This window comes from Sus scrofa, chromosome 11, assembly GCF_054392235.1.
Source record: "Sus scrofa isolate SSC_HxYL_T2T_F1_AM1 chromosome 11, Sscrofa_HxYL_maternal_Yorkshire_Landrace_v2.0, whole genome shotgun sequence".
NCBI classification, from domain to species: domain Eukaryota; kingdom Metazoa; phylum Chordata; class Mammalia; order Artiodactyla; family Suidae; genus Sus; species Sus scrofa.
The window spans coordinates 24466531-24479603 of record NC_139393.1 but is presented as its reverse complement, the minus strand read 5'-3'; the positions used below and the strand labels follow the sequence as shown (position 1 = coordinate 24479603).

The following is a 13073-nucleotide window of genomic DNA, read 5'->3' as shown; positions in this document are numbered from 1 at the left end:
CAAGAGTATGTTGTTTAGTTTCTACATACTTATTTTCTAAATTTACCCTTGTTATTGATTTGTAATTATTTCATTCTGGTTGGAGAACATAGTATGTTCTTTTTAATCTCTTTAATATATTGAGGGGTTTGTTTTATGGCCTAGTATGTGACCTCTCCTGGAAAATGTTCCATGCGCACTTGAGAAGAATGTATATTCTCTTGTTGGTTAGAGTGTTCTGTAGATGTCTGTTGGGTCCAGTTTGTTTTAATTTTTTTTTTTTTTGTCTTTTTGCTATTTCTTGGGCCGCTCCCGCGGCATATGGAGGCTCCCAGGCTAGGGGTCCAATCAGAGCCATAGCCACCAGCCTACGCCAGAGCCACAGCAACGCGGGATCTGAGCCGCGTCTGCAACCTACACCACAGCTCACAGCAATGCCGGATTGTTAACCCACTGAGCAATGGCAGGGATCGAACCCGCAACCTCATGGTTCCTAGTCGGATTCGTTAACCACTGCGCCACGACGGGAACTCCCCAGTTTGTTTTAAAAGTGCTGTTTGAGTCTTCTCTTTCCTGGCTGATCTCCTGTCTAGCTGTTCTATCCATTACTGAAAATGGTGCATTAGTTCTTAGTATTGAAATAGCTGTTTCTCTCTTCATTTTTCTTAGTTTTCGTTTTATAAATTTTGATGCTCTGTCATTAGTTACATATGTGTTTATAGTTGTCGTTATCTCTAGTAACATTTTTAAAGTCTATTTTGTCTAATGAGTATAGCCACATTACCTTTTCTGTGGTTGGTGGTTGGTGTTTCATAATTTATCTTTTTCTATCCTTTTACTTTCAATCTTTTTTTTTTCATTTCTTGGGCCGCTCCCGAGGCATATGGAGGTTCCCAGGCTAGGGGTCAAATCGGAGCTGTAGCCGCTGGCCTGCACCAGAGCCACAGCAACACTAGATCCGAGCTGCATCTGCAGCCTACACCACAGCTCATGGCAGCACTGGATCCTTAACCCACTGAGCAAGGGCAAGGATCAAACCCGCAACCTCATGGTTCCTAGTCGGATTTGTTAACCACTGCGCCACGACAGGAACTCCTCAATCTATTTGTATTTTAAAATCTAAATTCCGAAAAAAAAAAAAAAAAATCTAAATTCTGTCTCCTTATAGACAACATTCATTATCCCCCCCCCCCGCCCCCCAGGCACACCTGCAGTTTGCAGAAATTCTTGGCCAGAAATTGAGCCCATACCACATCAGTGATCTGAACATAGCAGTGACAATGCTGGGTTCTTAACTAATTGAGCCACCAGGGAACTCCTAGACAGCATACATTAAAACATTTTTAATGTATTCTCACAACCTAAACACTGATTGGATTGTTTAATCCATTCACATATGATGTTTTTATTAATGTAGTTGGATTTATGTCTGCTTTTTGCTTTTTGTTTCTGTGTCTTGTGTCTTTTTTGCCCATCTATTATTCTTTCTTTTTGTTTTTTTTTAGGGCCACATGTGTGCCATATGGAAGTTCCCAGGCTAGGGGTTGAATCAGACCTACGGCCACAGCAATGCCGGACCTGAGCCACATCTGAGACTTATACCACAGCTCACAGCAATGCCAGATCCTTAACCCACTAAGCATAGCCAAGGATTGAACCCACATCCTCATAGATACTAGTCAGGTTGGTTACCACTGAGCCACAACAGGAACTCCCCCATCTATTATTCTTTCTGTACTCCTTTCTTTTGCACTGAGTAAATATTTTCTAATTTAGTATTTTGATTTCATTAATTTTTTTCATTATTTTTGAGGGTTTTTTAAGTGCTTGGATCTAGGGTTTACCATAAACAACTTTTAGAAAATTTTTTTCAGATACATAAATATACATGCATATACACATATACATACTTTTTTCCATTATGGTTTTTCACAGGATATTGAATGTTTCCTCTGCTATACAGTAGGACTTTGTTGTTTATCCATGCTACATGTAATAATTTACATCTGCTAATTTTTTTTTTTTTTCCTGTCTTTTGTCTTTTTAGGGCGGCACCCACAGCATGTGGAGGTTCCCAAGCTAGGGGTCTAATAGGAGCTGCTGCTGCCGGCCTACGCCAGAGGCACAGCAACACCAGATCCGAGCCACATCTGCGACCTACACCACAGTTCACGGCAACACCGGATCCTTAACGCACTGAGCGAGGCCAGGGATCAAACCGGCAACCTCATGGTTCCCAGTCGGATTTGTTTCTGCTGCGCCACGACGGGAACTCCTACATCTGCTTATTTCCAACTCCCAATTCTTCTCTCCCTCACCCCGCTACCCCCTTGGCAAGCACAAGTCTATTCTCTGTGAGTCTGTTTTTTATTATATATGTATTTATTGGTCTTTTAAAATTTGATTTCGCATTGATTTTCCTGTGTATTTTTCTTTCTTTTTGTTGTTTGATGATTTTATGTATCATATTTTCAATTCCATGTGTAAGTGGTATTGTATGGTATGCGTTTCTCTTTCTGATTTATTTCACTTAGCATGCTAATCTCTTGGTCCATCTCTGTGGCAGGAAATGACATCATTTCATTCTCATTTCTACCTCAGTGATATTCCGTTGTGTATATATACTCCGCATCTTGTATATCCATTCATCTGTCAGTGGCCATCTAGGTTGTTTCCTTGTCTTGGCTCTTGTAAATAGTGATGCTGCGAACATAGGGAATGCGTGTATCTCTTCAAATTTTAGTTTTCTCTGGGTATGTGCTCCGGAGTGACATTGCTGGATTGTATGGCAACTCTATTTTTAGTTTTTTTGAGGAGACCCCCATACTGTTTGCCATAGTGGCTGCACCAGTTTACCTTCCCACCAACAGTGTAAGAAGTTTTCTCTTTTCTCCACACCCTCTCTAGCATTTGTTATTTTTAGACTTTTTCTTTTTTTAGGGCTTCACCTGCAGCATATGGAAGTTCCCAGGCTAGGGGTCGAATTGGAGCTGCAACTGCTGGCCTACACCACAGCCACAGCAACACTAGATCCGAGCTGCATCTGCGACCTACGCCACAGCTCACGGCAAAGCTGGATCCTTAACCCACTGAGAGAGGCCAGGAATTGAACCCACATCCTCATGGATCCTAGTCACATTTGTTAACTGCTGAGCCACAAAGGGAACTCTGGTAATTTTTGTTATATATGTATTTATTGGTCTTTTAAAATTTGATTTCCCATTGATCTTCCTGTGTATTTTTCTTTGTCTTTTTGTTGTTTGATGCTTTTCTTTTGTATTATACTATATACATCTTAATTTATCAGAATCAGCTTCAGATTTGTACTACCTTAGTTCAAAATATATGTGTATAATTCCTGTATAGCTCTTCCCACTTCCTCCTTTTCCTTTTGCTCTTTAGGGCCGAACCCACAGCATATGGAGGTTCCCAGGCTAGGGGTCTAATTGGAGCTGCAGCTGCAGGCCTATACCACAGCCACAGCAGTGCAGGATCCCAGTGTATCTGTGACCTACACCACAGCTCACTGCAATGCCAGATCCTTAACCCACTGAGTGAGGCCAGGGATCAAACCGGCAACCTCATGGTTCCCAGTTGGATTCATTTATGCTGCACCACAATGGGAACTCCTTCCTCCTTTTTATGACAGTATTTTTGTACATATAACATCGACTAATGTTACAAGCCTAGTAGTGCATTGTTAGAATCATTATTTACCATCTGCTCTTACTTCTTTAATCCATAAAGCTTTACTCTATCCACTTTCATTATGCTATTCCTGACAAGTGTATTTTGCTTATAGTACGTTTCTGTGTCATAGGCCCAGCAATACATTTTATGCATATTATTTTGTAGTTACCTTTTCAGTCGGTTAAGAGAAGAAAGAAAAAGCATTTTTATTGTCTTTTATAATTACATAGTTACATGTACCAGTCCTCTTTGTAGGTGTGGGTTCACATTACCGTCTGAGGTCACTTTCTTTCAGCATGAAGAACTTCTTTTAGTGTTTCTTCTACAGTGGGTATGTTAACAATACATTCTTTCCGTTTTGTTTATCTAGGATAGTGTTTGTTTTGCCTTCATTTCTGAGTAACAGCTTTCCTGAGTATAGGACTCTTGTCTGACAGTTTTTTCTTTGAGGACTTTGGTTATGTTATCCCACTGCTTTCTGGCCTCCATTGTTGCTGTTAAGTTATCTATTAATCTTATTGAGGGGGGTCCTTTATAAATGACAGGTTGTTTTTTTCTGTCTACCATTAAAAGATCAACTGAGGCATATTTAAGAGTTTGAGCAAAATTTGATTTGAATTGATGAGAAGCCCTCAATTGACAAGGGGTGGGGGAAGGATTTTGATAGAGAAGAGGCAGAATCAAAGCAAGGAAATTATTTGATTGGCCGAAGCTTTAGCGTTTGCTTCTAGTTGGTTGTTTGTGATTAATGATCCTCAGGTTTTAATTACTTAACGTTGAGGGATTTATTGGCTTAGGTTTGGTTTGATTATATATATAATTTACTAAGGCATTAAAGCCACTTCAGTCTAATGGCTTCCTTATTTCATTAACTTAATGCTTCCCTCCATGTTTTTCTTCTTGCTTTTGAGTTTGTGTGTGTGTTTTAGATCTTTTAAAATCGATCCTACTTGGAGTATTTTGAACCTCTTGGATGTGTAGGTTATTGTTGTTCAATAAGCTCGGGGAGTTTTAGCCCCTATGTTCTTCCTCGTCCCGGTACTCCCAGCACATCTGTGTTCATGAGCATGGGCTTTGTGATGTTCCACGTCTCTCTAAGGCTCTGTTTGGGTTTTTTCCCTTCATTATTTTTTCTCTGTGGTCTTTGTCTTGCATAATCTCAACCACTTCAAGTTCACTAGTTCTGTCTTATGCCAGTTGAAATCTACTCTTGAGCTCCTCTAGTGATTTTTTTTAATTCTTATTTTATAATACATTTTTATATGTACACATAAGACTTAACAAACACACATATATGATTCTTTTTTTTTTTTTTTTTTTTTTTTTTAAGGGCCACACTCATAGCACATGGAGGTTCCCAGGCTGGGGTCGAATCAGAGCTACGGCTGCTGGCCTTTGCCACAGCCACTCAGGATCCAAGCTAGGTCACCTCATTTTAACCCTGGCTTGGCAACTAACTATAGTTTTTTGCAATTCCCTCTCTTTATTGAGCAGCTTCAGAGGATTGTGGCTCAGTGAAAACGACTCCGACTAGTAACCATGAGGTTGTGAGTTTGATCCCTGACCTCTCCTGGTGGGTTAAGGATCCAGCGTTGCCATGAGCTGTGAGGGGAGATGGAGGGGGACACTTATTACAGTAGCAAGGACCTCCGATAAAGTGTTAGGTAGAAGTGGTATTAGATAGACTTTCCTTGTTGCTGTTCTCAGAGCCAATGGTTTCAACATTTTGCTACTAATACTAAGTAAGATATTTGCTATATTGTGTTGATAACTCCTGTCACATCAGAGAAATTTCTATCTATTCGTAGTTTAAAAGTTTTTATTGTGAATATGCATTTTCTGCAGTTGTTGAGATGATTATATAACATGTATCCTTCATTCTGTTAATGCGATGAATTACATTGATGAATTTTCTAATATTAAAGCCAGTCTTGGATTTCTGATATAAACCTGACTTGATGAATTTAGCCTGACTTGATAATCTGGTATTTATTTGTTTTTGCATCTATGTTCATCTTGTGATATTTTCATCAGGGTTTTGTTTTGTTTTTTTTTTTAATCGAAGATATGCTCCTGTCATAAAAAGAGTTGAAAGGTTTCTTCTATTTTTTTGAGAAAAATTTACTGATACAGCTACCTGGCCAGACTTTTTATTTGTGGGGAGGTTTTCAATTACAAATTCCGTTTCTCAAATAGTTATGATTCTTTTGAATTTTCCATTTCTTACTGTATCTAAACTGATAGTTTATCAAGATAAACTTTTTTTTGGCTTTTGGGGGCCACACTTGTGGCATGTGGAGGTTCCCATGCTATAGGGCCCAAATCGGAGCTGTGGCCGCCAGCCTACTCCACAGCTACAGCGACTCAGGATCCAAGCCACATCTTCGACTTATACCACAGCTCATAGCAACACTGGATCCTTATCCCACTGAGCATGGCCAGGGATCGAACCTGCATCTTCATGCCTAGTTGGGTTCATTAACTGCTGAGCCATGAAGGAAACTCCAGTCAGATTCTTAACCCACTGCACCACAGTGGAAACTCAGCACCAGTTTTTTATTACTAGGTTCCACGGATCCACACTAGTATGGTAAATGGCTATAATAATTTCTAGACATTTAATCTGTTTCTCAGCCTATCTAATTGTGGTGCAGCAACACTTGCATACCAGCACTAATCCATGCAATACAATTCAAGTAGCACTGCTTATTATGATTTGAGTCTTCGAAAGTTGTTGGAACTTGTTTTGTAGCCTAGCACATGGTCCACTTCAGTAAATGTTGCATGTGCCGTTGAAAAAAGAAGGTATATTCTGCACTTGTATGATGGAGAGTTTTATTTATTTAGATCAATATTGTTTATCATGTTATTTAACTTTTTGATATTAGTATTTCTTTTTGTCTAATTGTTCTGTGGATTACTGAGAAAGGTATATTAAATCTCTGATGATGGATTTTTATATTTTTTCCTCCAGTTGTGATCATATTCTCCTTATATATCTTAAAGCTATATTATTAGGTATATTCAAGTTTATTATTGCTTTGTCTTACTAGTAGATTAACCCCTTTTTTGGGCCACACTCACAGCATGGGGACGTTCCCAGGCCAGGGATCAAACCTGAGCCACAGAAATGACAACACTGAGTCCTTAAGCAGTAGACCATCAGGGAACTTTCAGATTGACCCTTTTAACACTATAAAATTTCCCACTTTATCTCTAGTATTGCTTTGTGTTTTTTTTTGTTTTTTTTTTCTCAAGGGTTGCACCTGTGGCATATGGAAGTTCCCAGGTTAAGGGTGGAGTTGGAGTTGCAGCTTCCGGCCTACACCACAGCAATGCCAAATCTAAGCTGCGTCTGCAACCTACACAGCTCACGGCAGCACCAGATCCTTAACCCACTGAGTGAGGCCAGAGATCGAACCTGCATCCTCATGAATACTAGTCAGGTTCTTAACCTGCTGAACCACAGTGGGAGCTCCTAGTGTTGCATTTTGCCTTAAGATGTAATTCATCTGATAATTAGCCTACCAGTGCCAACTTTCTTTTCATTAGTGTATGTCTTTTTATATTCTTTTAAAACACTAGTCTCTTTGGAGTTGCCTGGTGGCCTAGTGATTAGGACTTGGAGTTTTCATTGTTGCAACCCAGGTTCAGTCCCTGGTCTGGGAACTGAGATCCCACAACAAACCTTTTTGCATACTGTGTCCAAAAAAAAAAAAGTAGTCTCTTGTAACCAACATATAGTTTGGTGGTGAATTTATTCATCAGCTATATTTAAATATAATTTATATATAATAAAGGTTTAAATGCAGTCTGATGAAATTTGACACATGTGTACACTCATGTCACCATTAACATAATGAAGGCATAGAACATTTCAAAATTCAAAAGGTTCCTCACCGCCCCCTCCCTTCTCATTGCCTGTCCCCACCCAAACTTGGACAGTCACCATTCTGCTTTCTGCCAATGTCAATAAGATGTGGCTTTGCTCATGTTGCATGTACGTGGAATTATATATCACATGTCTTCTCTTGTGTCTGGTTTCTTTGAAAGGAAAAAAGCGGTGCAGAATGTTGGGCTCATCACAGTCCCTTTCCTTAGCTCCAGGGTCCTGGTCCTAAACTAGGTGTCACTGGTCTAAAACGTGGTACTTCGTGGTAGGCAGAAGTAGGCCTCTGGTAGAGTTTAGTGAAAGTGTAAAAGTACCGAGATCAAGTGTGAGGGTGAGTATTGTGGTTAAAAGGAATCCAGGTGATTCCCCGAAGAAATTGGAACAGAATGAAAAGATTCAAACATATATTGTTTCCATTAAATAAAGGATATGTATCCTCTATATTTTGTATAAGTCAGCATTCGGTGCCAGAAACTAGTAAGCAGGAGAATGTTTAGCACAGGGAATTAATGGTTACAATGGTTGGAAGGTCTAAAGAAGTCACTTTTAAACTTGGCTTCTGAGCTGCTCTGTCAGCGAAGCTACCCGTTGACTGCCTCATAGACCGCCCTCGGACAGCAGGCGGAAATCAAATCACAGTCGCTGCCACCACCACCCAGGATCTCACTTGCTAGCAGCGATCAGAAAGAGGCCCAGCAAGAAAGCCTTTCCCTCACCTCAGCCTTCCCTGTATCACAAGATTGCCCCTCACTGATAGAGCCTAATTTGAGCCAAACGCTACTTGAAGGGCGTGTTTTCCAAGTTTTAGGAAGAGGGGTGAGCCCAAAGTTTCTGCCACGCACATAATTGAAAAGTCCGGTGTCCCTTTAACAAAAACAAGGTGAAGGGTAGTTCAGCATTATTCTGAATAAACAGTCAACTTTTTGCTCTGACATTGCCATCAGTAAATATAATGTTTAATGAGACGCGCGTGCCTTTGATTTTTTTGTTTTCTTTCTGTTAAATGTATTACGGTCAATGATTTAAAGATCCAGAATGCATAGCATGATGGATATTAAGGGTTATGTTTGGGTTCAATTAATATTTTAATATTTGTTGAGGATATGCAGGATGCCTGGCATTACCTTAGTAACTCTAAATATTTAAACAGCTTATTACCAAGATTGACGCTATCTCGTTCTGAGACCATTTTCAAAGATAATTCTGAAATCAGTTAATTTCATAACCAAGTGCATTGGGAAACTTTCATCAGTTTCATTGGCAAATCTCGTATATTCAAGGATGCTCTGTGATATATGCCGTAAGTGTTTACAGTGATTCAGATCTTGACGTGAAAATGTCAGTGGTATCAGTGGTCAAGGGTAAAAAGCTAGAGCTTCTCCAGCCATGGCCCTTCTGTTTGTTGATCTGTTTCCCTGCTTTTTTTTCTTTTATAAAGTGGGTGGTATGGTATCAATAAAAGGCCTAGATATAGTTAGGACGATACATACACCAATGCTCTCAAGATGTTTTTCGGGTTTATGGTAAGCTACTGAGGTCTTAGGATATTTTCAACAGCTTCAGATCATTTGTACTCAAGGGGAGAATAAAAAATAAACACAAAGACTAGCGAACTGTAATATCATTGTTAGCTTGAGCGTTAAGCAGTGAAAGTGTTTGGGACTGGAAGTTAAAAGTCATATGATGCTTAAATAGCCTTAATGTGACAGTTTGGGGCCAGTATTTTTGTATGTCAAATAGATTGTTATTTATAATGATTCTGGATTTGAAATTCACCTCAATTTTCCTCTTGTTCTCTGCATTAGAAATAAATCATTGCGAGGAACTCTAAAAAAGAACTGACTTAATTTTATTTTAGAGCACAGTGAATCTGTAAATCTAGGACTGTACTCCTTAAGTATTCTCATAGGACTATTTCTGAGAACAGGGAGCCTTTCCTTTAATATTTGTATTACCACTAATTTATTAGTTAATTCATCAATGTTGGTAAATTCGATTTTTAGAACTGGGTAATACAGAGGTGCCTTCTCTAACATCGGTGTCACTTTTGTGAAAATGTCAAGTTTGGACAGACTCTGAAAGATGCCTTGGATTGCTTTACCTCTTTCAGAAAGATGACTTCCTTCATACTGGAGTATTCTTCCCTTAAAAAAAAAGTCTTAGAGAAGGACTTTATTTTTACTTTTTTTATTTTTTTAAGGGCCGCATCCAGGGCATGTGGAGATCCCCAGGCTAGGGGTCCAATCAGAGCTACAGCTGCCACACGGGATCCAAACCAAGTCTGCAGCCTCCACCACAGCTCAGGGTAATGCCGAATCCTTAACCCACTGAGTGAGGCCAGGGATCAAACCTGAAACCTCATGGTTCCTAGCCGGAGTTGTTTCCGCTGTGCCACGACGGGAACTCCGAAAGACCCTTATTTTATTTAACTCACCATCCACTTAATTTCAGAAAATTCTCTTGGCAAATATTTGAAAAACAATGTCTGAGATCAGTGAAATGTTTGAGTGTGTTTTAAATTATTCCTGATCATAAGTCTTTGTTTTTTCTCAGAGGTTATCTTCGATTGCTGGGTATCTGGAGTGCTTCACTGAACCAGTTTAATTTATGCTGTTGTGATTTCTAGTGAGCTTATAAAATGATTTGTCAGAGGATGAATGTGTGGGAAACTATCCGAGAAGTCTAATTAAGAGTGTTTTTCTTTATTTGAGACTTGAAAAAAATGTCACTAATGAGGTGTGTTTTAATCCATTTACTTTTTCTTTGTCCTCTCAGGTGGATCTCCTTACTTAGCAACCAAAATTAATGAAGCAAAAGACCTACTAGAAGCAACCACCAAACACTGAGGATGCTCAGGGCCCCCTCTGAAGGAGGAAAAGGGAGAACCTTATAAAAAATGTCCTGCAGGTTAATCTACACCATGGCCTTCATAATTTTCATACATGTACTGATGGCAAGCCTTTATTCCACTACTAAGTTATATAATAATAAAAGATGAACAATCTTCTTTGTATTATCTTTCAAAGGAAACAGTTGAAAATTCTCACTGATCTTTCCCTGTTATTTTCTTCCTCTCTTTGATAATTTTATTACATTTTAAGACACTTGTTCTGTGAGTCCTAAGTTTCTCCCACTCCTCCTCCCCCCTCCTTACCCACCATCGTCCCACCCTCACCCCCTCCCACCCATTAGAATCGGTGATATAATTAGGATGTATGAGCAACGAGAGAAGAAAGTTCTTGCTGCTTCTATCCATATATGCTCAGAGTGTCCCTTGTTTGCTCAAGAGGAATTTGGTACTCACTCTACATAAGGTAGCTGTAAATATTTTGAGATCAAACACTGACTGCCACCCCATGGGGAAAGGATCTGGAACTTGATGGAATTCACTAAAGGGTGTTTTGTAAAGTAGTGGTTAGGACTTAACTCTGCTCTCCCTGAGACCCTATAGCTGAAGCATGTGAACTTGGAGAGCTACTAAAATGATGAAAGGTTTACAGAACGAGCCCTGTTAGGAAAGCCTGAAAAGCACTGGGAGAGGTGTGAGAAATTCGTTTTTAATTACAGCCTTCCGGGACTGTAGATTTATTCAATTATTCTATAAATATGTATTGACCACCTGCAGTGTGTGAGGCACCATAGGTGTCCTCAAGTGTTACAGGTGTGAACCAGTCCTGGGTCCTGACCCTGAGGGACTTTATATTTAGAGGAAAGATAAACCACATGAATACTATGAGAGAGGCACAGATAATATGCTGTAGAAATCTGAAAGAAGCAAAGAATTTTAAACTGAGCTTCACAGGGGGCTTCACAGAATCAGTAGCACAGAGTTGGGCTTTAAAAAGAGCAAGAGATAGGAGTTCCCGTCGTGGCTCAGTGGTTAACGAATCCGACTAGGAACTATGAGGTTGCGGGTTCGATCCCACGGGATCTGAGCCACTTGCTCAGTGGGTTAAGGATCCAGCATTGCTGTGAGCTGCGGTGTAGTTTGCAGATGTGGCTCAGATACCGCATTGCTGTGGCTCTGGTATAGGCCGGAGGCTACAACTCTGATTTGACCCCTAGCCTGGGAAACTCCATGTGCCTCGGGAGTGGCCCAGGAAGCGGCAAAAAAGACAAGAAAAAAAAACAGATAAACCATATGATTGGTGAGTCTGTAGTTTCCCCTGGGATCAGTCAGAAATAGCAGAAATAGGATATATTGTTTTGATTAGAGTGCAGGGATGAGAAAGGGGAGGGGCTGTCTCTGTAATTTACAGTGTGTTAAATTTTTCAAAACAACTTCTGGTCTTCATCATTTTACTATTGCAAAAGGGAGAAAATCGATTCAGAGGCAGAATACCAGCATTATTTTCTAGTACTCCTTTACAACCCTGGGTTCATCCCAGATAAAATGAGCTACTGCATCTCATCCATCTCAAAACACTTTCTGAATATTCTAGATGCATCTTTCCATTTGTGACATCCTGTAGTTAGGAAGTTCAGTGTTGGCAATGTTGCTTTATTAAGCTGAATTAATTTCTCTTTATGGGGAGTTCTCCTGTGCACAGTCAGGTGATTAGTAACTCCCTGCCTGTACCTGTGAAAGGCCAGTGGCACCCCCTCAGTTGTGACAACCAAAAATGTCTGGAGACATTGCCAGATGTTCCTTGGACGGCACCATTGCCTCAGATGGAGAGCCACTGCTGTAAATGTTGTGTGCTTTCTTTTCATACCTAAAATAATGGCCTGACTTAAAATTGATTGATTCTTAGAGTTACTAAAATAGGGTTCTTGATTTTGGGGGTTCTTTCTTGGGGGAGGCACCCACACCCATGGCATATGGAGGTTTCCAGGCTAGAGGTCCAATCCAAGCTGTGGCAACCAGCCTACACCACAACCACACGAGATCTGAGCCACATCTGCAACCTACACCACAGCTCACAGCAATGCCAGATCCTTACCCACTGAGCGAGGTCAGGGATCAAACCCGCGTCCTCATGGATACTAGTTGGGCCCATTAACGACTGAGCCACAGCGGGAACTCCCTCGTTCTTGCTTTAAAGTCCCCATGCATGTCCTGATTCTGTTGTGCTTTAGTGTGTTTCTTTTTCTGCTGTTACTGCTCTGTGTCAAATGTCCTCCTCATTCCCAGATCTCCCCATGCCCAGAGCCTAGGGATAGTTCAAGCCTGAGCTAAAATCCGTCCGTGCTTTTCTGGTGCTTCCAGCAAAAGTAGTATCGTGAATTGTCAGTTGTCTGAGAGCAGAGACCATCTCTCTCTTGGTCACTGCTGCCTTGGCCCCCAGTAAATACTTGCTGAATGAGCGAAGCACTTCCCATGGCACTTTATTCCTCACTGACGGTACCTTGTGAAACAATTCTTTGTGTAACATGACTTATTCTACAAAAATGCAAGAACCTTTAGAGCAGGAATCTTGGCATTTGTCTTTATAACCTCTCTTTAGTGTGGAGCATTTGGCACTAGACATCAGAAAGTTATAAGCACTAAAGAAATGTTTTCTGAACACTA

General features: G+C 40.4%; 1 protein-coding gene across 2 annotated transcripts in view; it reads left to right on the top strand.

Annotated features, from left to right (window-relative positions):
- DNAJC15 (DnaJ heat shock protein family (Hsp40) member C15) overlaps positions 1 to 10565 on the top strand; it is a 74341-nt gene extending 63776 nt beyond the window's left edge. For both annotated transcript variants that reach the window (XR_014819532.1, XM_001925120.8), the window contains one exon: positions 10337 to 10565. Coding sequence is in view for 1 of the 2 variants with exons in the window: in XM_001925120.8 (XP_001925155.3) it covers positions 10337 to 10407 (71 nt within the window). In the remaining variant the exon portion in view is untranslated. The remainder of the gene's footprint in view (positions 1 to 10336) is intronic.
- Positions 10566 to 13073: the final 2508 nt, after the last annotated feature.